The sequence below is a fragment of the Rutilus rutilus genome (assembly GCF_951802725.1).
Source record: "Rutilus rutilus genome assembly, chromosome: 8".
NCBI lineage: Eukaryota > Metazoa > Chordata > Actinopteri > Cypriniformes > Leuciscidae > Rutilus > Rutilus rutilus.
In genome coordinates this window covers 5,748,440-5,773,482 of record NC_140222.1, presented here as the reverse complement: position 1 = coordinate 5,773,482, position 25,043 = coordinate 5,748,440, and the positions used below count along the sequence as shown (strand labels likewise).

At 34.5% G+C, this 25,043-nt stretch overlaps 1 protein-coding gene across 1 annotated transcript in view; it reads left to right on the top strand.

Moving 5' to 3' along the window:
• kdm4b (lysine (K)-specific demethylase 4B) overlaps positions 1-25,043 on the top strand; it is a 65,170-nt gene that overhangs the window by 4,682 nt on the left and 35,445 nt on the right. Inside the window, exons 2-8 of the mRNA XM_084417252.1 lie at positions 1,254-1,653; positions 3,106-3,281; positions 3,864-3,978; positions 5,419-5,612; positions 11,361-11,410; positions 15,652-15,755; positions 21,070-21,207. Of these exons, the coding sequence (XP_084273378.1) occupies positions 1,273-1,653; positions 3,106-3,281; positions 3,864-3,978; positions 5,419-5,612; positions 11,361-11,410; positions 15,652-15,755; positions 21,070-21,207 (1,158 nt within the window). The 5' untranslated portion in view covers positions 1,254-1,272. The remainder of the gene's footprint in view (positions 1-1,253; positions 1,654-3,105; positions 3,282-3,863; positions 3,979-5,418; positions 5,613-11,360; positions 11,411-15,651; positions 15,756-21,069; positions 21,208-25,043) is intronic.

Here is a 25,043-nt window from a genome sequence, read left to right as displayed (position 1 = left end):
TGTGTATTTTTGTCTTTAAGTGCATGAAATATACACACTTTCTCATATGCATTCATTTAAATTGTAACCTAAAATATTGATGTTATTAAATCAAAAAATTACAGTAAAGTTATTCCTCAACTACCAGAAATTATTTCTGATTGAATGAATTAAAGAAAAAAAAGGGTTTGATTTGTAGATTAGTTTTATTCTTAAGGTATAAGTTCATTGATTCAAGCTTATTTAACTTAATCTAACCTAAAATAGTGATGTAAGAAAGTCAAAATATTACAGAAAAGTTATTCCTCAACTACCAGATCATATTCTGATTGGCTGAAATGAGAGAATAAATTATAGTACATCGATTTATTGATTAGTTTTATACTTATAATACATTTTTCAGCTTTTCTCTGAACATTTTAATTGTTTTCATTTGTAAAATATGAATTGGGGGTGTTTTTGTCACCCTTTAAAAAAATTTTTTTGTGTGTGTGTATTTTTGTCTTTAAGTGCATGAAATATACACACTTTCTCATATGCATTCATTTAAATTGTAACCTAAAGTATTGATGTTATAAAATCTAAAAATTACAGTAAAGTTATTCCTCAACTACCAGAATTTTTTTTCCAATTGAATGAATTAAAGAAAAAAAGGCTTTGTTTTGTAGATTAGTTTTATTCTTAAGTTATAAGTTCATTGATTCAAGCTTATTTAACTTAATCTAACCTAAAATAGTGATGTAAGAAAGTAAAAATATTACAGAAAAGTTATTCCTCAACTACCAGATAATATTTCTTCTGATTGGCTGAAATGAGAGAATAAATTATAGTACATCGATTTTTTGATTAGTTTTATACTTATAATACATTTTTAAGTTTTTCTCTGAACATTTTAATTGTTTTCATTTGTAAAATATGAATTGGGGATGTTTTTGTCACCCTTTAAAAACTATTTCCTTTGTATAATTTTGTCTTTAAGGACACATTTTCTCATTTACATTCATTTAAATTGTAACCTAAAATATTGATGTTAGAAAATCTAAAATTTACAGTAAAGTTATTCCTCAACTACCAGAAAAAATTCCTCAACTACCAGATATTATTTCTGATTAAATGAATTCATTGATTAGTTTTATACTTATAACAAATTTTGCAGCTTTTCTCTGAACATTTTAATTGTTTTCATTTGTAAAATATGAGTGTTTTGGATAGTGCTGCTGTTATTGAATCAGGCTGATTTTTGATCTGTGATGTTTTTGTATGTCCGTCCGCAGCATTCGCTGACCTGCAGTCATGGACCGGTCTTTACCTCCAGACCCGAACCCCGAGGCCCTCGCAAAACCCGAACCCGCTTTAGACATGACTCCACAAGCAGAAACTGCTCAGGATTCGCCAGTAGAACCAAACATGGACTCGAATCCACAGCCATGCGAGGAACCGGTTTCAGATCCAGCCCAGGAACCGACCACAGAACCGGCCCCAGAAATAAAACCAGAACCATCGGCACCAGAAATCACACCAGAACCACCAATCCCAGAACCAGCTCCTCCTCCAGCGGCGAACTCCTCCTACAAGATCATGACCTTCAGACCCACCATGGAGGAGTTCAAGGACTTCGGGAAGTACGTGGCTTACATCGAGACTCAAGGAGCTCATCGTGCGGGTCTGGCAAAGGTATCGATGAAGGTTTACCTTCAGTTTAAAGTCCCCCTGTAGTTAATCATGTTATCTCTTAAAACTCATCTATGATCACCAAAACAACATATTTAAAAGTTTTTTCTTTTTCTTTATGCCTTAATATAGCTTGAATGTAACTCGACACCCTTGCCTCATTTAGTATACGTGGTTCTATGAATATGCAAATGAGCCCCGCCCCCACACACTCACTCAGCTCAGAGATCCACTGGTTGACGATCACACGTTGATCTGATTGGTTACAAGGTAGTTTGTGACGTCAGAAACACCAGCAATTTCAAAGCGTGTTTTTGAGACTGTCTTTGGTTCACTGCAGTTTTAAGGAGGAAATACTCAGCAATGCTGTCGACTTATGACTCTATACATGGTTTAAGCATATTAAAAACACCATATAGACACATAAACAACATTAAAAACTGGATTTTCACCACTGGGGGACTTTCACGTTTAAAAAGATTCAGTGTGCAAGATGTCTACAGTCACTTAATGCTGTAAGGATCATGAATAAACAATGAACAACACTTTTTTAAAGTATTTATCAATCTAGGTTAATGTTAATTTATAAACCTGTTATTGTTGATTCATGTTCATTTCTATTTAACTAGTTATTGAATTGAATTTACACAACTTGAAATGTATTAGCATAAGTAAAAAATGAACAAAAACCTATGATTAAATGGCATAAAACTGTACTTATTGTAACTTCATGCGTATTTCAGTAAATTGTTGAAAAGTTTTGACTTCTAAAACTGACAGTAGCAATAATGATAAGTTTTAGTAAATGTAAATACAGTTCAGTACTAATTTTGTTAATAATAAATACTATTATGTACCATAATAATGCAAAATCCTTAAAATAATCACAAAATTTAGCAATTTACTTATTTTTGTATAATGTTTTTATACGTATCGATGTTGGCCATTAAAAACTGTTTATCGAACAATATTTAAGAGCCTTTACTTCGTTAAATTTTAACTTTTTATCCAACCTATCTTCTCCAAAAATTAAAATGAACGAATGCACTTAAATTATAAATTCTTAATCTTGGTTAATGTATTTTAGAACATTTCAAGTTGCATAAATAAAAATGAATGTATTATGCATAATTTTTATAATGTAAACATTAATATACATAAACATTGATTTGTTATGAATGACAATGAACTATATATATATATATATATATATATATATATATATATATATGTATGTATGTATATATATATATATATAAATAAATTTACATGAACCTTGATTAATATTTGATGAACGCATTTATTCTTTGAGTAACACCAAGATTGTCATTTGTCTGCTAAGGACTTGAACAAACATAATGACTAATGATAATGATAAAATCTAATTGTAGATGTGTGGATCACCTTTATTAAAGTACATTGGTCATTTTATTTTTCTCATCTTCCGACGCTCAGGTTATTCCACCGAAAGAGTGGAAGCCACGGCGTTCCTACGATACCATTGAAGACATGGTCATTCCCGCTCCCATCATGCAAGTGGTGACCGGCCAGTCGGGACTCTTCACTCAATACAACATCCAGAAGAAGTCCATGACGGTCGGAGAATATCGCAAACTGGCCAATAGTAAAAAGTACGGTTTGTTTTATCAGAGCCAATTTTTATAACGCGGGTTCTTTGTAAAGTTTTGCCGTCTTATCTGTCGATAATGTGAGTAAAGCTGAACTGAAATGCACCGTTTGGCTTGTAAGAAGCACACGTTTTCATGAGTATTTTGACAAAAAACTGTTTTAATGTAGATTTAAAGGGATAGTTCACCCAAAAATGAAAATTCTGTCATCATTTACTCACCCTCAAGTTGTTCCAAATCTGTATGAGTTTCTTTGTTCTGCTGAACACAAAGGAAGATATTTGGAAGAATGTTTGTAACCAAACAGATCTCGGTCCCCATTGACTACCATAGTATATTTTTTTTCCTACTATGGAAGTCAATGGGGACCGAGATCTGTTGATTACAAATATTCTTCCAAATATCTTCCTTTGTGTTCAGCAGAACAAAGAAACTCATACAGATTTGGAACAACTTGAGGGTGAGTAAATGATGACAGAATTTTCATTTTTGGGTGAACTATCCCTTTAAGATGCAAGTTATGCCTCAAACAGGGCATAACAACTGTTTTTCTTTGATCCTTCAAGCATAATTTCCACTTCGCAGGTACTGCACCCCTCAACACAAAGACTTTGATGACCTGGAAAGGAAGTACTGGAAAAACCTGACGTTTGTCTCGCCCATTTACGGTGCTGATGTCAGCGGCTCCATCTACGACCCGGTGAGTCACGAAACATCCGGTTACGTCTTTAGCACAAACACTTTTGTTGACTTTTCTAAAACAGAAATCACAGCTACTTCACACTTGGCCAACATTTGGCCAAGTTATAAGTGCATAAAATATAAATGGTGTCAAAAGTATAGCTTAACATGTGATAAGTTTGAATGTGATTGATCGTTTGCTTACCTTGACTGTAAGTTATAACCCATATAAGTCCTATCTTGGCCATGGAAAGCCATGTGATATTTTTGCATGTAACTTTTCAAATAGAAATATCTAAGCAGAAATGACATCTGTGAGGGATAACTGGATGTTTATCAGCGTAAAGCCATTGCAAAAATGACTATATTTGTAATTTTACATAAAAAATAAAATGTTTTTATAGCATAATTTTAAAGTTGTTAAAAGTAGAAACTGTGAAGCTTGTATTTTTGTTCTTATTTTGGTTATTTAAAGGGACTTTTTTAAGGTATGTTTGTGTTTTTATAGCATAATTTTAAGGTCGTTAAAATTTATTTAAATTTAAATTCATAATTTTAAGTTAGTTTTTTATTAAATCGGTTTTGATCAAATTTTGTTTTGTTTTAAAAGGTATTTGTAAGTTTTTTTTTTTTTTTTTTTGTAGCATTATTGTAAGGTTGTATTGTTGTTCAGGACTTCTTTCATTTTTTTTTGTTTTTTATTAAGTTGTTTTTGACCAAACTTTGTTTTATTCAACATATTTTATCATTTTTGTAACATTTATTGTAAAGTTGTTAAAAGTAGAATTTGTGAAGCTTGTATTTTTGTCCATAGATCCTTTAACTTAAATGTTTAATCAAATTGTTTTTCATCCAATTAAGTTTATTTAAAGGTATTTTTGTATCATTTTGTAAGGTCTTCAAATGTAGAATTTGTGAAGCTTGTATTTTTGATCATGGCTCCTTTAAATAATTTGGTTACTTACTTTATTTTAAGGTGTCATTGTTACAGTGTAATTATATATTTAAGTACTGAGTAATATTAAGGAACTACATGTACTTATTATAGGGTCAGGGTAGGATTAGGGTTTGGTTTAGGGTTAGTCGCATGTAATTATGCATAATTTACTGTTATTACTATGGTAAGTACATGTAACATATGTATAAGGACACCGTAAAATAAAGTGTTACCAATACATTTTTGGGGGGGTTTTATAAAAAAAAAAATTAATCAAATTTAGTTCTCGTATTTATATCTTGAAAAAAGTTAATTTTCTATATGGTAAACAATATTATGCCACAAATGCAGTCAAAAACATTTTGTTAAAATATTTCCATATCAGGAGTGTTTATACAAAACTTTCAGTCATTGCAGCTGAATTATGATGATTTATTTGTTTTCTTTGCTTGTGCATGCCGTAAATCTTGTGTATAATCAGTCATATAAATGTTTGTACGATGTTTTTTTTTCCTCGTAAAGGAGATTACGGAGTGGAACATCGGCCATCTAAACACTCTTCTGGACATGGTGGAGCAGGAGTGTGGGATCGTCATCGAGGGAGTGAACACACCGTACCTGTACTTCGGCATGTGGAAAACCACCTTTGCGTGGCACACGGAGGACATGGACCTCTACAGCATCAACTACCTGCATTTCGGCCAACCAAAGTCCTGGTGAGCATCACGCATTCGCGTTTAGCTGAGTTCAAAAGATTCAAAGGGGTTTATAGGCCATATTTTGAACGCATAAACTAGATGAAAGTGGCTAAATATGTTCGTATTTAGTCATTTTGCCAAAAAACTAATTGCCACGTATAGGTCTTGTGAAGATAAAACGGTGGTCCATTAGTTTGAGCGACAATACGTGTCTCACAAAACTAGATTTTATGTTTATTTTACAGTACCCTCCTGTACCATAATCTGTGGGCACAATCTGAAGGAACTTTAATGTCGTTCAGCTTTTGACCACATGGCGGCGCTGTAGTCATTCACATCAGCTGTGAACGTTCAGGATGATGTCATCGAGAGAGATGAATCATGTGTGCTTTGTCTCACTGTATCTCGCTCTTGCCGCATTTAAACTCACAACAGGCTCTTTACGGCAGAGCAAATCGTTTCAGACACACTTCGTTGTGAAGTAAATTCTCTAGAGCGTTAGATGTACGTAAATGAGACGTAGTGTGTAAGCCAAAAATGCAGCACATGTTGAAGTATTTGCCATGTTTTTATTCATTAGATAATGTTACATTGAGATACTGTACTGATTTAAAGACGTGTAAATCAAGCATAACATCTCTCAATCCAAAGCAAAATGCCTTTGAAATGACTTGGTATTCTGTTGTTTTGTTTCCCTGAAGTTCAATTGACTCTCCTTTCCTGCGGAGAGAGACTTTAATACAGTATTTTGAGGTTCAGAATACACAATTTTCCATCCTGATGTCTTTCCTGTGCTGGGAGAGACTTCAAATAAACATGCTCCTAGTGTCCTTTTTCCACATGTGAGCTCACTAAAGACATTTCTTTTCTTCGTGTTTGATCTCCTCCCTGGTGTGTCCTGTCATTTTTTCCCACTCTTTTGAGAAGGATGCATGTGTGTTTTGCATACTCGCACACTAGTGCTTTACGCCCTTGGCTTGCGTCGTCTTGAAGAAGCCACTGTTGCTCTCAAACTTGAGCGTTCATTAGACGCAGCTGTTTTGTCAGCATCTCGGGCTGTTGTACGGAGTGATATTTCATCCATCTGTGCATCCCGTGTCTTTTCCTCGAGCTGGAAAATCAGTAGCCAATCAGACTAGTCAATCACTAAGAGTGAATGTTCAATCTTCGTGCGGACTGCAAAGGGATTCAACACAAACAACGTGTGTGACGTGAAATGCATAATAGGTTGCTTCACGAAAGGAAGGTTTTTAAGACTAGGGTTGAAAGTAGGAAGTTGACGCAGTAAACGACAGGGTTCCCGCGATCACGAAAATATAATTTAACCCTTTAGAACCTGAAGCTAAAATAGGTGTTTTTCACATATGTTGATTTTTTTTCTTTTTTTGACTGTACAATTCTAAAACAATGTGCTGTCTTAATGTGCAAGGTGTCATCTTTTTTAGAAAAAGATTAGCTTTCAACAAATTACAGTTATTGACCATTATTGTGTGTGGTGAGTTTGTAAATAGAATTTAAATAGACAAATTCGAGAATAAATTTACTGATTTTTATTTGGAAAAAAAAAAACTGAAAAAATCATGAACGAAAGAAACTAACACTTTAAAGTTGAAAAATGAACTATAATACATGTATACAAGTCTTTTTTTGTGACATTGGGTTGCACAGTTTTCATTTTTCTTTTTTTCATACGCATACACATGCTTAGATACGTGAAAGAGTAACGGCCATCCGCCTCCCAAGTTTCATTAAAAATCATCCCAATCCCCTCTTCTGCTGTCTAACACTTCTTTCGCCATGTATTTGTTCGCTGCTTTAATTATTTTATGCAATCCAAAACACTCTAACCTGCCGCACGTCGTATCTCTCTGTTCAAATCCTTCCTTCCCACGCTGCTGTCATTTGCAGACGGAAAGCATGAAATTACCGTAATAAGCCGCATATTGCAGAAAAGCGCATGTTGTCGACTGTCAGGGGCAATTTGAATGGTTTTGATAGTGCAAACGGTTAAGGTCAAATGAATACAGCTTGCTGGTATGTGTCGGCGACGACACAGCCGGTTCTAAAGGGTTAATGATGCTCTGCACTGGTGGTAATGCTGGTAAGTGTTTTAAACGTATTTAATTAAAAAAAGAATTTTTGTGAACTTTCAGAATGACTTCCTTTTAAGAGCGCATGGACAACTAGCGCTTTTTGTAACAAAAAAAAGCGTTTTCTTTCAAGCATCAGTCACCCTTATCCTCTAAATCAAGTCAGAAGTACATAAACACACCAGTAAGTAAATGTTTCACAGATTCATAAGTTAAAACCGCATCTGTTTCTTAAAGGAGTGTTGTTTACCTTTTTCTTTTCTTTTTTTTATCTTGTTCTGTCCAGTTATGATTTGGAAAAGAGGCCTTGTAACCTAAGAGTCTGAATGTAAAAATATTATTTCCCAATGCATAAGTTACAACTGCATTGTTCCTTTAAGGAAAGTTAAAAGTATTTTTCTGTCCAGTTACAATTTGGAAAAGATGCTTCTTAACCTGAGAGTCTGATGTAAAAAAAATACTGTTTCCCCTAATAACAAACTGTAATGAAACCCTTTAACTTCTAATCCCTGATCAAAAGATGTGGGATCCCTAAAACAGTGAACGCAAATGCAAGAGGTAACATCAAGGATTCCTTATTTAAAGTTGCTTTAGAGCCAGATTTTATGCTATTGCTTTACGCTTGTGTCCGTAGAGTTTAATGCATTCATTGACATGGATCATGTGAAAGGGTTGTAGCGTGTTTGGTTCCTGGTCCGGTACGCACAGTTGTCCAAATGGATAAGGGTGCAAAACCATGATTCTTTGAGAGGTCTTGCATAAGTCTTACTTGCTCTCTTGAGTATCTTTCCGTCTCCATTTCTTCTGTGTCCTCATATCTCTCTGAAGTGTTAGCTCTTGATGTCTCTAGCTAAGCATTCTCTCTTTCTCTCGCTCTCCGGAGGCCTTATCTCAAGTTAACTTTCCGTCGCTTCTCTGCATAACAGAGAACAGCAAGACTCTTGCTCAGGGGGAGGGGGGAGGAAAGGAAAAAGAGGAGAAAATGTACTCACTCTTCAACTCGGCTTAATGCAACTATGTGTGCGCTCTCGTCCTCCCCATCCAAACACCCCCTTCTGCTTTTTGAAATTGAATCCGTTTTACTTTTCTGGTAATTACAGTATGTTAAAGTGTGTGTGGTAGCTGTTTGCCTAACCCTCTGTTCAGTCACTGTGAAATTAACTTCATTCGCCTCCAACTCTCCTCCCATCAAAGTCATAATTCTCGCCGCCTCCTGAGATCTAGTGTCAGATTCTTAAAGATTGCGGAGCGGCCCAAAGTGTTGCGCACGCTGCCGGAAATAATCGCTGGGAGAGGGAGTGTCGCAGCCGAGGGGATAGCTTGATTCTTATTGCTTGTTTTCTTGTTCCTGTCCTCTTCAAGATGATGACAAATAAAACCTTAACGCTGCCGGTTGCGTCGATGCCGTTTGGCAGGTTGGGGTTTTGTGCTGCCAGCATGGGATTGGAGAGATATCACATTTGGGAAGTGAAGTATGGAATTGTTTCATTGGCCGTAAGCAAGGTAAATGGGATGCGTCCCTTACATATGCCCGGGCTCCTAAGTACCCTTGTCTCAAAATCTCAAACGGTATTTATTGGACGTTTTTTGTTAATTCCTTTGTTCTGGTGGTACTTGAGAAACCACAAGAGACTAGAGGCCTTCCTCCAAGTGGGCGTTTCCAGTCACACCAAGTCAAACCCCTTAGATTTGGCTTGATTTCTGGTGACCCGGTGTGATTTTCATCCATACTTGCCTTTTTCCCCCAGACAGTCCCAGATCGAATCGAGCTTCCGCTGTATTGGTTGCCAGATAGAGTTACTGTCAGCTTTATCTGGTGGGGCTAGTGGGGTGTAAAGCTACTCCTGCTGGCAGGAAGCGTTTCTACCCTAATTACAGCCACCTATCAGATCTGGCTTTTATCTGCAAGAAAAGGAGAGAGTAAGACACATCTAATTATTATTGATCTGTGGTGGCACCTCAAACACCAAATTAAATCTACTACTGCCAATGTCTTCAGAATTGTTGGCGTTTGGGGCACTTGTGGGCAGCCGTTCGATTTCTTGATGACTTCGTCTTTGGTGTTTCAAGGCAGTTCTCAATACATGCAACAAATTACCCAGCAACCAATAGCGTCATTTCACTGTCTAGGTTAACTATAGCCCCGATAGAGTCCGGCTATGAGTAACACACTTACTAGCCAAAATAACCTTGAATTTGGTTTGATGTCGTTTTTGCCAAAATAACTTGCGAGATGTGTGATATTCCATCATGTGTTTGATTTCATTTCTTTGACACGTTCTATGCGTAGTAGCCTGTGTGTCTATTCTTGGGCTATAGTTAGACGTCTATTCAATTTTCACTGACAACCCAAATTTTGCCTAGATGTCTGGGCTGTGTTTGGACGGCTATTAGACGTCTTTTAAACCTCAGTTTGCTTGCTGGGTAGCAACCATGTTTGTTTGCAGGTTGAATTGTACTATTGGTCTACTTTGGACGTCTTTGGCACCTCGCTGCTTTGCAGTGTTTTGCGCCATGAGCAACATAGATTTAAGACACTATATTAAAGTTGTTCAAATGTCTAAAGATCCAGATATATTGTGTTTAGATTGTGTCTCGATGTTTTTGAATGCAAGAATACCTCCTGTGTGAAAGTTTGCTAGTAGTTGTGTTGTAGGGTATCAAGAGCAGCGTTCATAGAGTTTTAAGAGGCACAGAGCTCCTTAACTATATCATCACATGGGAATCGCATACTGCTAACTAGCCACCTTTCATCTACTTCCATCCCGTTTTTGTTCATGTTTGGTTAGTACATGCAGAAGTCAAGCCATGGTGTTCTTTCAGTTCCTTGTACTTTTACTCCTTTTACTTCAGTAAAAGCAACAGCACATTATGAAATAAAACAAGCTCTTCCTTTGAATCCCATCAGCTGCATACAAACACAACCTTTTAATCCGTCCACTTGGTATTCAGTTGACTTTCAGATGATCCTCCATCTGTGTAGAGAAAACCACTGCTGTGAAATTGGCCTGTGTTTAACTTGAAAGTGCCACTTGCCTGTAAAATCCCTGTTTTGTCTCCTGCCGCCAGTAGAGGGCAGTGTGACGCAGCTCAAAAGCCTCCCAAACTCATGTTCTCCTCATTGTGAACGTGTGATTTGAAGCTGGAGCCCAGGGCAGGGTGATGCACCGGATTTACATTTGCGTTCAGGGCCTCGGGAGGGTTTCGGCTCTCTGGAAACTTGAGGAAATAATTAGGCTAATACAGGCAATGTCAATAACCACGTCAAGCGAATTGAACCTTCAGCAGCTCAGAATATATTGTACTGTTTCCATCTCCAGCAAAATAATTTCAAATTAAGCAGCACAGTCTGTAGCTTCGAGGGGAATATTATTATTGCGCATGTTTGAGCCGATTAGCCTAAATAAATTGGCCCTCGTGCAGTAATTTTCCAGGCTTTGTCTTTGTGACATTTGAGTACCTTTGTCTTTAAACTACCGTGTGACTGGTGAATGTGAAATAGGGGTGAAATGTTCTGTGTGCGCGTTTCATGTTTTCAAGGGCTGTAGAAAAGCGTGTGATGATCAGAGGTTGATTCGCACAGAGGCGTCTCGCTGTGTGTCCCTCCAGTGTCTTTCTCTCTCGTCTTTTCTATTGATCCCATTAATTGATCTCGGATTTTTCCTCTTCACCGCAGGTATGCGATTCCTCCCGAGCACGGCAAGAGGTTGGAGAGGCTGGCACAAGGTAAGACCTCACATCCGTTCATTATCATGTCTTCAAGCTTAGCTGATCAAATCAGAGGCTATTTATAAATCTTAAAGGTACAGTAGCAGAAACAGGAAAAGTTCCCTTCGATTTCTTATTGGTTCAAAATTTCTTTCATCGGTGCAACAAGAAATGGAGATAATTTACTAAATGTTCAAGCATATATTGACAGAATGGGAATAAATGGCGTTTAAGCTCATTTGCATATATAAATCTTAAAGGTACAGTAGCGTAAAACATGAATAGTTCATGTAGGAACCTTGATCTCTTAATGCTCCTAACTTTCTTTGGTGCACCAAGAAATGCAGATATTTCACTAAATGTTCAAGTTTCTTTAAATATACTGATAGACAATGGGAATAGGTGCAGTTTAAGCTCATTTGCATATATAAATCTTAAAGGTACAGTAGCGTAAAACATGAATAGTTCCTGTAGGAACCTCGATCTCTTATTGCACCAAACTTTCTTTCTTCAGAGCAACAGGAAATGAAGATATTTCCCTAGATATTCAAGCTGCCTTCCATATATTGATAGACAATGGTAATAGGTGCAGTTTAAGCTCATTTGCATATATAAATCTTAAAGGTACAGTAGCAGAAACAGGAAAAGTTCCTGTAGGAACTTCGATTTCTTAATGGTTCTAACTTTCTTTTATCGGTGCAACAAGAAATGCAGATATTTCACTAAATGTTCAAGCTTCTTTAAATATACTGATAGACAATGGGAATAGGTGCAGTTTAAGCTCATTTGCATATATAAATCTTAAAGGTACAGTAGCAGAAACAGGAAAAGTTCCTGTAGGAACTTCGATTTCTTATTGGTTCTAACTTTCTTTCATCGGTGCAACAAGAAATGAAGATATTTTACTAAATGTTCAAGCATATATTGACAGAATGGGAATAGGTGGCGTTTAAATTCATTTGCATATATAAATCTTAAAGGTACAGTAGCGTAAAACATGAATAGTTCATGTAGGAACCTCGATCTCTTAATGCTCCTAACTTTCTTTGGTGCACCAAGAAATGCAGATATTTCACTAAATGTTCAAGCTTCTTTAAATACACTGATAGACAATGGGAATAGGTGCAGTTTAAGCTCATTTGCATATATAAATCTTAAAGGTACAGTAGCGTAAAACATGAATAATTCCTGTAGGAACCTTGATCTCTTATTGCTCCTAACGGTCCTTCACCAGTGCAACAAGAAATGGAGATATTTCACTAAATATTCAAGCTGCTTTCCATATATTGACTGAGAATGATAATAGGTGTCAATAATACAGTCCATAGGAGCCACACTCTATTTAATCAAGTCTTTTGTGGTCGTACGAGGATCTGAGTGAGAACATTTCTTGCGTTTTACTGAAGACACTCAGTCTAAGGGCGAGTAAATATTGACAGCGTTGTCAATTTTGGGTGAACTATTTCATCCCTTAAACAGGAAAACTGCTGATCCGTGGGTTTTTTTTTTTCGGCTCCAAATTCTGTAGACGAAAACATCGGCATAATCCTGAATGAGGTGCGAGTCGGTGCTGGCACCCTCCCGAAATGTTGACGTGCCGTCTAGGAAAAGCCCTCACGTCTCCCTCTGGTTGTTTGGATTACGAGATGTGAAGATGTGTTTGTGCCTGTCTGAGATCTGAGGCTGTGAAAGCATCTGTGTGCTGTTGAACTTCAAAACTACAGCGCGAGGAACTACCATAACCTACATACACAGTCCTGTCCCACTTAAACAAACACCCCACAAATAGCGCCGATGTGTGCTTGAAACGAACGACACAACGCAGGGTTTTGATCATCGCTGAGACGTCGTATTGAAATAGCGACGGCAGAGTTTTGACGCCATGACTGTATCAAGTCTTATTTCGGTCCTCTTTTGGTTTGCATCGAACACAAACCATCCTGAGGAGAGTCAAAGAAAGCACTGCACACGTTCTGGCTTCTCGTGTGATAAACCTTTCTGTTATGCAAGGCTTGACACCCACTAATGGTTTATGCAAAACTCCTGCACTTCACATCCTCGCATAAAAGCACATGAATTCACACTCCATCGCGTCAGTCGCCTCGTTTTTACCATCAGAACGTCTTTTTCATCTGTTAAATCTGCCTTAAAGGACAAAACAAAGCCAGTCCCAGCTCTTTACGACAAATTAATGATGTGTGCCGCGGAAATCATACCTCACGATCAGCTTCCCACACCTTCGGGAGTCAATCCGAGCTGTTCTCGTGCGTTTCCAATGGCGTTAACAAATGACAACACGATATATTATCAGTCGCAGTGACTAGCAACGTTCGTCTGCGGTACTTTGGAAAAGACGCGTCTCAGTTTAATGTTTAAAGTTTAATGTTGTTTTGAAAATGCGAGGCTTCTTTTTATGTCATGCTCCTTGTTGCTGCTCTTTCTGGTGTACGCATGACAGGAAAAAAAAAAATAAATTACGCGCGACAGCTACGTGCTAACCGGGAGAAAAGTCTCGTAAACTAGCTAGATTTGGTCATTTTCTTGGCTTTTAAAGTTTTGCAGTCAATGTTTAAGAGTGCAGAAGCATATATCTTGGAAACAATTGAGCGGAAAACCAAGGAAAAATTGCCGTACGTTGGTAACTTTGGAAAAAAAGGGCTCCGGTGAGTGAAAACGAATCAATATCAGACATATTTAAGCTGAGAAACCAGTGGTAATGACAGAGGCCACGTATGAATCACATGCTCTGAAACGCTGTGTTTGCACTGTTGGGCCGATTGTCAGACGTTTTGGCTGTGTCGTAATGACCCATATTGTAGTCTGGGCAGGAATGAAGGAGATGATTATAATAATTAAAGGCTTTCAGAGTGATTGAGCGTGTGTCTGATGTACTGACCGGACCTGACCGGACCAGACTGACGCACGCAGAGCTTTTACCGATAACCTCCAACCGGCAATTATACGTTACGCTCGTAATCGCGACCCGCTCTTGTCTGGATCTCCAAAAGATGATGATTTCAATGTAATAGCTTTGCATTGGCTCTGTACTAAAGCCTCGCTGTGTATGGCCTACAGAGAGAGCATGCTAACCTCGACTGTTACTGCTATATGACTGACTTGATTGATTGATTGATTGATTGATTGATTGATTGGTTGATTGATTGATTCCAAATAAGTGTTTTGCATTAGCTAATGATGGCACTTATTATACTCCGTAATTTTGGGTTCATTCATTTTTAATGTGAAAACAACAATTTAGTAGTAGAAGTATGAAACAAATTCCATAAAGATTTTTCAAAATACATTCATATTATTATTGTTTTGTAATAACTGAACTTAATCATAACTTTATCTGTACAAATGGCGATCTATATAGAATGAATTTATATCTGATATTTATATGAAACATGCAATCTTAATAATCTTATTTTTTATTATTACAATAACAATATAATTATATGAAATATTAACAATATAATTATTATATAAAATATAAATAATTGCTTAACATTATGCAATCTTAATAAAAATATTAGTATTAGTTTATTTTTAATTTAATAAATTAATATAAATATTATAATATAATTATATAATATAATATATAATTTTTTTAATATATTTTAAATATAGTTTGCTAGTATTTTATTATTTGAGTATAATTTTTTTAATGTAATAATAATACTAAATTAATGTACATCTATTATAATATAATTATATAATGTTTATAATATAATTTGTATAAAAATATAATATTAATAAATAGTTGTTTTTGTTAATATAATTGTATTTATCATTTATTAGTATTTTATTTTTAATTTAATAATAATAAATTAATAAAATATTATTTTAATTTATAATTATATAATATATTAATAAAGTAATATTAATACATTAATGTATTTTATTTATTTATTATTTTGTATTTAATAATAATACATTTACATATTATAATATAATTATACAATATATGAATATAATTATTATATACAATTAATTAATAGTTGTTTTGTTGTTAAAATATTTTTATTTATAATTTATTATTATTATGCAAATTATCACATAATAACATGAAACAAATGACATAACATTTATTATTTTTTATTATTTTTTATTATTAGTTATATTTCTAACCTCACACGTTCTAGGCCGGTTGCATAAACCCTTAGACTAGTCTGACAGGTCAGTCGTCTCTCACTCTGAAGGTCGTCAGTCTGTGGATGTCAGTGTTTAAACCCCTTCTCCCTCTCTCCTGTTGTCAGGTTTCTTCCCGGGAAGCTCTCAGGGCTGCGACGCGTTTCTCCGGCACAAGATGACCCTCATTTCTCCATCCATCCTGAAGAAGTACAGCATCCCGTTCGACAGAGTGAGTTATTCATGATTACATCACTTCCTGTCTGAGTTATTCACGATTACATCACTTCCTGTCGCTGTGGTCTCCTCTGGCATCACATCACAAATATATAGCTGGAATAAATGGACAATGATTTTATTTAAAATGTTAATTAGTGTTATTATGTGATCATTATATTATGTGATAATTCAATTTGGCAATTTGGTGATAATCATAATTTGTCATAATAATCATATTTGAAATGTAATTTATAATTTTTATTAATATTGTATTTTATACAACAATTATATTATTAATATTTTATATAATTGTAATAAAATAATATTTATACTTATTAAAGTAACAATACTAATATATTATTATTATTAGATTATAAATTTCATGTGACAATTTGCATAATAATGTTATAAATATATTAAAAATGTAATGACAATAAATTATAAGTAAACAATAATATATATTAACAACTATAACAACTGATCTTATTATTATTATTATTATTATTATTATTATTAAATAAATAAAAACAAACGTACATATAATTATTGATTTATTGTTTGTTGTTGTTTTATTTTTATTTAATACTTTTTTATTCATAATTGATTATGCAAATTATCACATAATAACATTTACAATTTAATATTATTATATAAATTAATTTATAGTTTAACATTAAACAAATTAAACATGTTATGCTTTGCTTTGGTAAAATCTTAGTCTATTTATTAGTTATTACTATCCATAATATAATATACCGGTAATAATATAAAATATAATTCATAATTTCTTAAGTTTTTGAAATAACTGGAACAATATAATAATTTTATCCAACAAATGCTCATTTATATGAGAAATGTTTCTACAGAAACATAAATCAATCTTCATGTCTCACAGTTTGATTCAGTAATGATCTGAATATAGCAGAGTTTATGTAAAACAAAATGAAAAAAACATGTTCATAAAGTCATAAGTTCACATAGAAATGTTTATAAAGACTAAAGTTTGTTTTTTCTTTTGTTTGCATTTAATGAATGAGGCCTTTTTGCGCACAACGACAAGCTTTTGTCGAACTTATCTAGCCTAGCTAGCTTGACATAATGTCAAAGCACTAATGCTAATTAATTGAATTGAATGCAAAAATTTTCGGTCTGTTTGAGTTTTATTATTATTCCATTAAAACACTGACGTATTAATAATTGCTTTTTATATAATTTGTTCGTAAAACCATTTGCATGTGCGATTTCAGTAACCTGCGATGTTTTTTGCGCGTAAAGCTAATTCATTAGCGTTTATTATCATTGCCTTCTGCTTGCGCTTCATTAGTAAGAAGTTAATGAAGCTAATTTTATTAGCCTCTCTTATTAGCTTATTAATGAAACGAGTGAAGCGAATTTTCTGTGTGAAATTGTTGGTAAAACATTCTTACGCTTTTCATCTACGCAAACTCTTTGGAAAAGTAATTTCAATAACTTGTGATTTGGACGATGACAAACATTTCAGGTTTTTACCTAGCGAACCGTTTCTACGTATTTCAGGTTTGTGTTGTGCACATTAACCCCGCTAACGAGGTTTTTGTTAGCTTTTAGCTAGCTACGCTAATTTTTTTGCACTTTCGACACAATAATGTTTGTGTAGGCCACAGTGTGTGACAAAATGCCAACGCTAATTCATTTGAATAAATGCGACGATTTTCATTTGAACGGTTTTGCTTGTTTCATTAGCATGCCAGTAAAATAAGCTAATAAAGCTAATTAGCTTATTAATGAAGCATGAGGTGTTTTGCTAACGGTTTTCGTTAACTTTTAGGTAGGTATACTAGAATTACATGTTTTGTATTTTCTAAAATATAATAGTTAACGATAACAACCCTGGAATGTGCGCACTTAGCTATTTCACACACTGCGTTTTGAATGCTAATGCTAATGTAGCCTGGAGCGCTAATGCCACAGACCGCCTGTTGGCAGATATTGTAGTGTCAGCGCTTAGCTTCGCATGATGAGGGTATTAAACTAAAGGACTGGGACCCTCACACACATACTTTTTTTGTGTATACACACATTTATTTAGTGGTTACTCCAACCACGAATTACATTTCAATTTCTGTCCGCGCAAATTAGTCACTGCGCTGGTTTTCCTTCTCCGTGGATAATTCCCATTATCAGCGGCCAGCCAGAGACCCGATCGTGGTGATTTCAAGCAGGAGATTAAAACTGGAATAAATCTCTTTAATGAGGCTCGATAAAGTTCAACGCCGCTATACGTTGCTCTCAACTCTTTGTTCCTGTCGTCGGTGCTGATCTCACTTTCTGCCGCTCCACTGGTGGATGCTATTGTCACTTTTGAGTCGATGTGGCGCTCGGTGGATTTGGAGTGAGATAAAACAGAGAGAGAGACGGTTGAAGTGTTGATCTCAGCAGGAAATCTCTCTCTCTCTCTCTCTCTCTCTCTCTCTGTGTATCTCTCTGTATCTCTCTGTATCTCTCTGTATCTCTCTCTCTCTGTATCTCTCTGTATCTCTCTCTCTCTCTCTGTATCTCTCTCTCTCTCTCTCTGTATCTCTCTCTCTCTGTGTCTCTCTCTCTCTCTCTCTGTGTCTCTCTCTCTGTGTCTCTCTCTCTCTCTCTCTGTGTCTCTGTCTCTCTCTCTCTGTCTCTGTGTCTGTGTCTGTCTCTCTGTCTCTGTGTCTCTCTCTCTCTCTCTCTCTGTGTCTCTCTCTCTGTGTCTCTCTCTCTCTCTCTCTGTGTCTCTGTCTCTCTCTCTCTGTCTCTGTGTCTGTGTCTGTCTGTCTCTCTGTCTCTGTGTCTCTGTCTCTCTCTCTCTCTGTCTCTCTCTGTCTGTCTCTCTCTCTCTCTCTCTCTGTCTGTCTGTCTCTCTCTCTCTCTCTCTCTGTGTCTCTCTCTCTGTATCTCTCTCTCTCTCTCTCTCTGTCTCTCTCTCTCTCTCTCTCTCTCTCTCTCTGTGTGTGTGTGTGTGTGTCTGGGGACGTTATTAGAGCTTCCAGCTCAAAACTCCTGCTAGGAAACCATCATCGAGTGTGAGGTGGAATCGAGGAAGGAAAATATTATATTAAATCTCATCCGTTCCGGTGACATTCAAGACCTGTAAACCATCACGAAACATAACACCATATATAACACCAACATATGTCACGTTTCATATGCTTTGTTTTTGTTGTTTTTTTTCAAAGTAGGGTACAATAACATAGTCAACATGTCATTTTAATGTACTTTTCTCTTGGTTGTGAAATATCTCATGTTCATTTTAAAGTTGAGACATTTAAAATGTTTTTGTTTTATATACATATATGACAAATGACAATCTTGGTGTTACTCAAAGAATAAATGCATTCATCAAATATTAATCAAGGTTCATATAGGCTATATATAATTTTATTTTTTGTTATTTTAATTAATATTTTATTTATTTTGTTTTAAACTTTATAAAACTTCTTAAATCATAGTGTAATTATATCAGTATGTTTAAGTAAATTATTTATTATTTAATAAATTATTTATTTAATAAAATATAATTATAATTCTATTAAATTATTTAATTTTAAATTATTTAATAATTTAAACAATATTAATTTTTCATTTATTTTACATTTGTTTTTGTAATTATTATTTTTTATTTACTTTAAATGTTTTATTTTAATTTACTGTTATTATGTAAAAATGACAATTTCTTTTTATTGAATTTTTTTTTTTTTTTATGTTTTACCTTTTTTAAATTATGCGTTTTATATTGTACATTTTATTTATTTAAAATATTTATTTATTTATTTGACACCAATTGACACCCCATATATCGTTCCTACAGGTGTGGAAATAATCTTTTTTTTTTTTTCTTCTTTTTTTTGTTGAGCGTATAAAAACTAACTCTATGAACTTCCCAGACACGTGGAAGTGAAATATCGCTCTGAATGCCGTTAATGAATCTAACTTTCCTCCTGATGGACGCCATCGTGACGCTGAAGCTTCAGCCGCGGCAAAGCAAGAAAACGGAGGGAAATGAAAACATTCATTAGCTAAGGCCGGCTAGCTCGCGCCATGCTCAGTGGCTCCACCTTAATTGCGCTTGTACAGCCTGAAAATGGCTTTATAGCTTTTCCTTTGGGCCGCCGGCAGCCGAAGAGCGAGAGATTTGAAGGAGACGATGAATGGAGGGAGGAAACGTGTGTTGTATATGAGAGGGGAGGGAAAGATTTCTCACAGCAAATCTCTCTTCCCATCAGCCGCTAATGGCCGCTGGTATTAACGTTGGAAGCCGCCATGTTTCTCAGTCTCGGCTGATTTTCCCGCGTCAGGGTTTTCCCCTCTGATGTGTCGTTTGCAGTTTAATTCACCGGTTATTGGCTCTTTCATCAAAGTACAGTTCACTGAGTCCTTTAAATGTTGCCTTCGCGAACTCGATGAAATTAATAATATGTTGTGGGGAAACGGAGCGATAGCTGGAAGAAATGAAACGTCCACCACTTCCATCTTCAGAGACGCGTGTGAGGATGCTTTGAAAAGTTCAGGATTATTAGTTTCAGGACACATGCAAGATTCAACATAAAGATATTCAGAGTCTTGCGTTTTTATTAAATGTATGTGGAATTTTTACTATTCGATTTTTTTTTTTTTTTGTAATGCACATTTAACACCATAATACCTAACTTTTTATTTCGATTAAATGTAATTCATTTTAAAAGTTGTGTAAGTATTAATTTACTAATTAAATAATAAAAGTTATAAAAGTAATAAAATAAACAATTTGTTTGTTACTTTTTTACTCTTTCATATCATTGTTTTGATCTTTCACATTCTTAATTTTTTCGCATATGTGCACACACACACACACACACACACACACACACACATATATATATATATATATATATATATATATATATTAATTTAAGTTTTTTTTCTTCAAAATAACAAATCAGTACTTTTTACCTCAAAATTTTATTTAATTAAATATAAGCTAATTTCATCCATTTAGTTGATTTTTTTATTTTATTATTATTGTTTATATTACTCATTTCTTAATTAAATAGTAAAAGTAATAAAATTTGACAAAAAAGTCATTTTTGGTCATTCTTTTGTTCATTTTGTTTTTTTTGCAAAACCAAAATGGTGTATTTTTTACAGTACACCAACACTGCCGTAAGAATGTAATATTCTCAGTTTAACATATTTTACTATTAAATAAATTGTGTAATAACAACATTAGGATTATACCATAGACTGTGGATTATACGTAATAATCAGCACAAATAACGTGAAAAATTGCAAATTGTGTGGGCTTCCTCGTACTGATTCAGACTCTCTTTCTCTCGTAGATCACTCAAGAAGAGGGCGAGTTCATGATCACGTTCCCGTACGGATATCACGCCGGATTCAACCACGGCTTCAACTGCGCCGAATCCACCAACTTCGCAACCCTACGATGGATCGATTACGGCAAGATGGCCACGCAGGTGAGCGTGCTTGAGTTTCACACCACAGACGTCGCTCTCACACTCCTTTCTTTATTTATCCTTCGCTTGTTTGTTCTAAAGCTCGTTAATTTGTTCTTCGCAACCTTTAATTCATTCTTTCGTTCTTGCTTCTTTCATTTGTTTGTTCAGTAGTTCAGTCTTGTTTGCTGCTTTTTGTTTGTTCATTCAGTTTTTCTTTTTCTTTCATTCATTCTGCCACCTAGTGGTCAGAAGATATGAAAAATGATTTTTGCTTCTGTTTAGTTTGGCCAAAAATAACAAGACTGGTCTCTTTAGATTCGGTGAGGCATAAGTTGAACAATACCCAATTTTCCCATATCGGCCATTTTGTGTGTTGGCCATTTTTAATTTTGTCGTAAAATGCTATATTTTTCGAACGCATTGGCATATCATTACAAAACTTGGTATGTGTCTTCGACAGAACGCCCTGAAGGTACTCAAAAGGTTTTGCGGCAGTGCCACGTTGTGGTTAAAATGAAATTTCAAAAATGTCAATAGCTTTTGATTAGTTTAGCCTATTATCATAAGACTGGTCTTGATAGATTCCTTGGATCATGCCGAGGACATCTATACCAATTTTGCCATAGTTGGCTGAACTTCCTGTCCGCCATCTTGATTCTTTTTCGAATTCGAATTCGACAAAAATGTATGGATTTCGTGCCAATAGACGAAACCGTTTTCGTTTACCGCATCAACGAATTTGATGGCATAATGCCAAACTGCATCTGAGGCTTTATCTCTGCTAGGCTTTGGCATATTGACACCAAACTTGGTGTGTGTAACTGTCACCTCACACTGATCACACCACATCAATTTGGTGTCAGCGCCACCTATTGGTCAAAAGTAATAAGCAATTATGTCATTGAAAGTGATTGTATTTATGGGTTTTCAACCATTTTTTTTGGCTCTTTCTTGATCTTTCACATTCTTATTTATTAAATTTGTATATTATTCAACAGTTTTTTTTTCCACAATAACAAAACACTACTTTTAACATTTTTATTTTATTTTAATTAAACATATGCTAATTTCATTAATTTAATTGACTTTTTAACAACATTTAGTTAATACCTGAATTTGTATTAAACAATAAAAGTTATAAAAGTAATAAAATAAATGTGTTTGTTCCATTTTTCATTCATTCGTTCACATAATTTTTATTTTATTTTGTTCTTTAACATTAACGTAATATTAAGATTAACATTTTGCGTATATATATATATATATATATATATATATATATATATAAATATAAATTATTTACAACAAAATGCTGTACCTGACATTTTATTTCAATTATTTTCTTTCAATTATATTCGGTGAGACATGTTCCAGCTCATTGCCTTGTCTGGCGTGTAAAGATTCTTCAGCACGTTAAACTTTAACATCTGTGGATTTGCATGTTGTGTGGTGACTGTAGAGATCTGAAGAGACGAGAGCTCGGCGGTGGCGAGTGTGTGTGAACGAGAGGGTCAGCGACACACGCGCAACATCCGCTAATTAAACACGAACAGCAGCGTCTTCAGTGAGAATCTGCTCACGGTCCTCGTCATTAGCTCAGTTCTGATGGAGCAGCTCATTAGTCAGAGGTCGTTAAACCTGCACATTCATCTCAAAATGTGGATTTTTAGCATGTTGCAGAATATTTTATGTGTGAAAATGGTGGACTACAGCAATAATGCATCTGGAGGGCCATTTACACAACACCGTTTATGCGTTTTGGTCGTTCGTTTACATGACAATGGTGTTTTGGGCCTGAAACCGCAAAACTTGTAAATGGGTACAGTTATCGTCTTAATGTAAACTATGAAAACGAGAATTTGTGAAAGCGCTGATGTCATGCGCACCTTATTATGAGCGCGTAGTTTCTTTACGTCGCCATCTACTGGCCTGGCAGGAGAATGCAGCGTTTTTTTAGTCGTTTTCGCGGATCTGTGTGAACAAGAATTGTTTTGACAATGTTGACGTATGCGAAAAACGTTTCCGTTTTTAGTACTTTGTTGTCGTCTAATCATAACCTAAATATGATTAAATTAAATACCCTAGCCCTTTTGGTGATGTTCAGTATATATCACAATAATATTGAAGTATTTGATCTAAAATGGCATAAAAGTGTGTTTTTTTTTTACTTTCAAAAGACATTATTGCATATTTTTCACTAAATGAACACAAAGAAAAATGGTGTAAATATATGATTTATATTAAATTGTAGTTTATGTGCACCGATAATATCAACCCTTAGTCATAAATAGAACATATTTACCAAATGTTTGAACATTTTTAACGTTGTGGTCCCACAAACGCATCACTGAATCGGAGAAAGTTGAACTGATTCACAGAAATGAGTTGAATTCACTGGCTCTATGGCTTTTTGTTTTTTCAAATTTAAATCAAATGCTATAAAAGCATACAAAGTCAGACTGTAACACTAGTGTGATGTCTAATGGCTGTGTTTAGCGCCTTGAAATTGTTGTGATGTTGCTTAATTTGCCATCATTGTGAATGTAATGTGAATATTTCGCCCATCTCTTGTAGTCAGTGTGTGTTTGAGATGCCGAGAAGCCGCTGAGCGAATGAAGATGCTAGTGATAACACACCTGCATCACGTCCACACGGCTCTCGTGAGAGCGAGTTATTAGCGTGTTTCTCAGACGTGAGGCGCAGCATCATCGCTCTGCTCTCTTCAGGGCCGACTGATTGGTTCCTCCGTTGTCACTCCGTTTCCATTTATTCATTTAGCGGTGAGGAATAAAGCAATAAAAGACACTGATCTCAGAGACTCCAGTGTGGATATAATCATTTGTTCTTTTTTTCATTTTACACTGTAACATTTTGTCTTCTATTATCATTTGTTTGTTGTTTCATATTTTCATTGTTATAATCTGTAATGTGTTGGTTTAGTATACAAACATGCACACACACAAAATTGCTAAATATATATATATATATATGTGTGTGTGTGTATATATATATATATATATATATATATATATATATATATATATATATATATATATATATATATATATATGTGTATATGTGTATATGTATATATATGTGTGTATGTATGTATGTGTATATATATATATATATATATATATATATATGTGTATGTGTATATATATATATATATATATATATATATATATAAATATATAAATATAAATGTTGCCACTTTTTAAATGCATATGATTTTTTTTTTTTTATGTTCCCTGTTTTTTCCAGTTAAATTTTTCATTGTTACAACCTAAAATAATCACAATGCATGCAATTTTTACGATTTAGATATTTTTTTTAGTTTGAAAAATTCAACTGGAAAAAACAGGGAACAGATAAAATAAAAATAAATAAAAATAATAATAATCATGCATTTAAAAAGTGGCAACATTTATATTTATTTTTTTATATATATATATATATATAGGTCATTAAATTACCTTTTTTAGGTCATTTGCATATTAGAATAATGTATTATATATAGTTAATTATTATTATCGAAGTATTTCACTACAATTTTACTTTAAATCTACTCTGCAACTTTTCAACTGTATTTCTTTTTTATTTAATGTGTGTATTTTTAGCAGGATTGTACAAACTTTTTGATCCCCAAAATTTTGTAGCTGACAGGCTTTTTTTTTCTTTTTTTTTTAGGTAATTTTAGGTAATTTGCATATGTATTATAATTTTATTATAATTTTTTTTTTTTTTTCATTTTTAGCTTTTTCTTTATAGAAATATTCCACTACGAAGAATATATATATATATATATAAATGCTATTTCTTTTTTTGGTTAGGCTGTGTTTCTGTTACCCTGC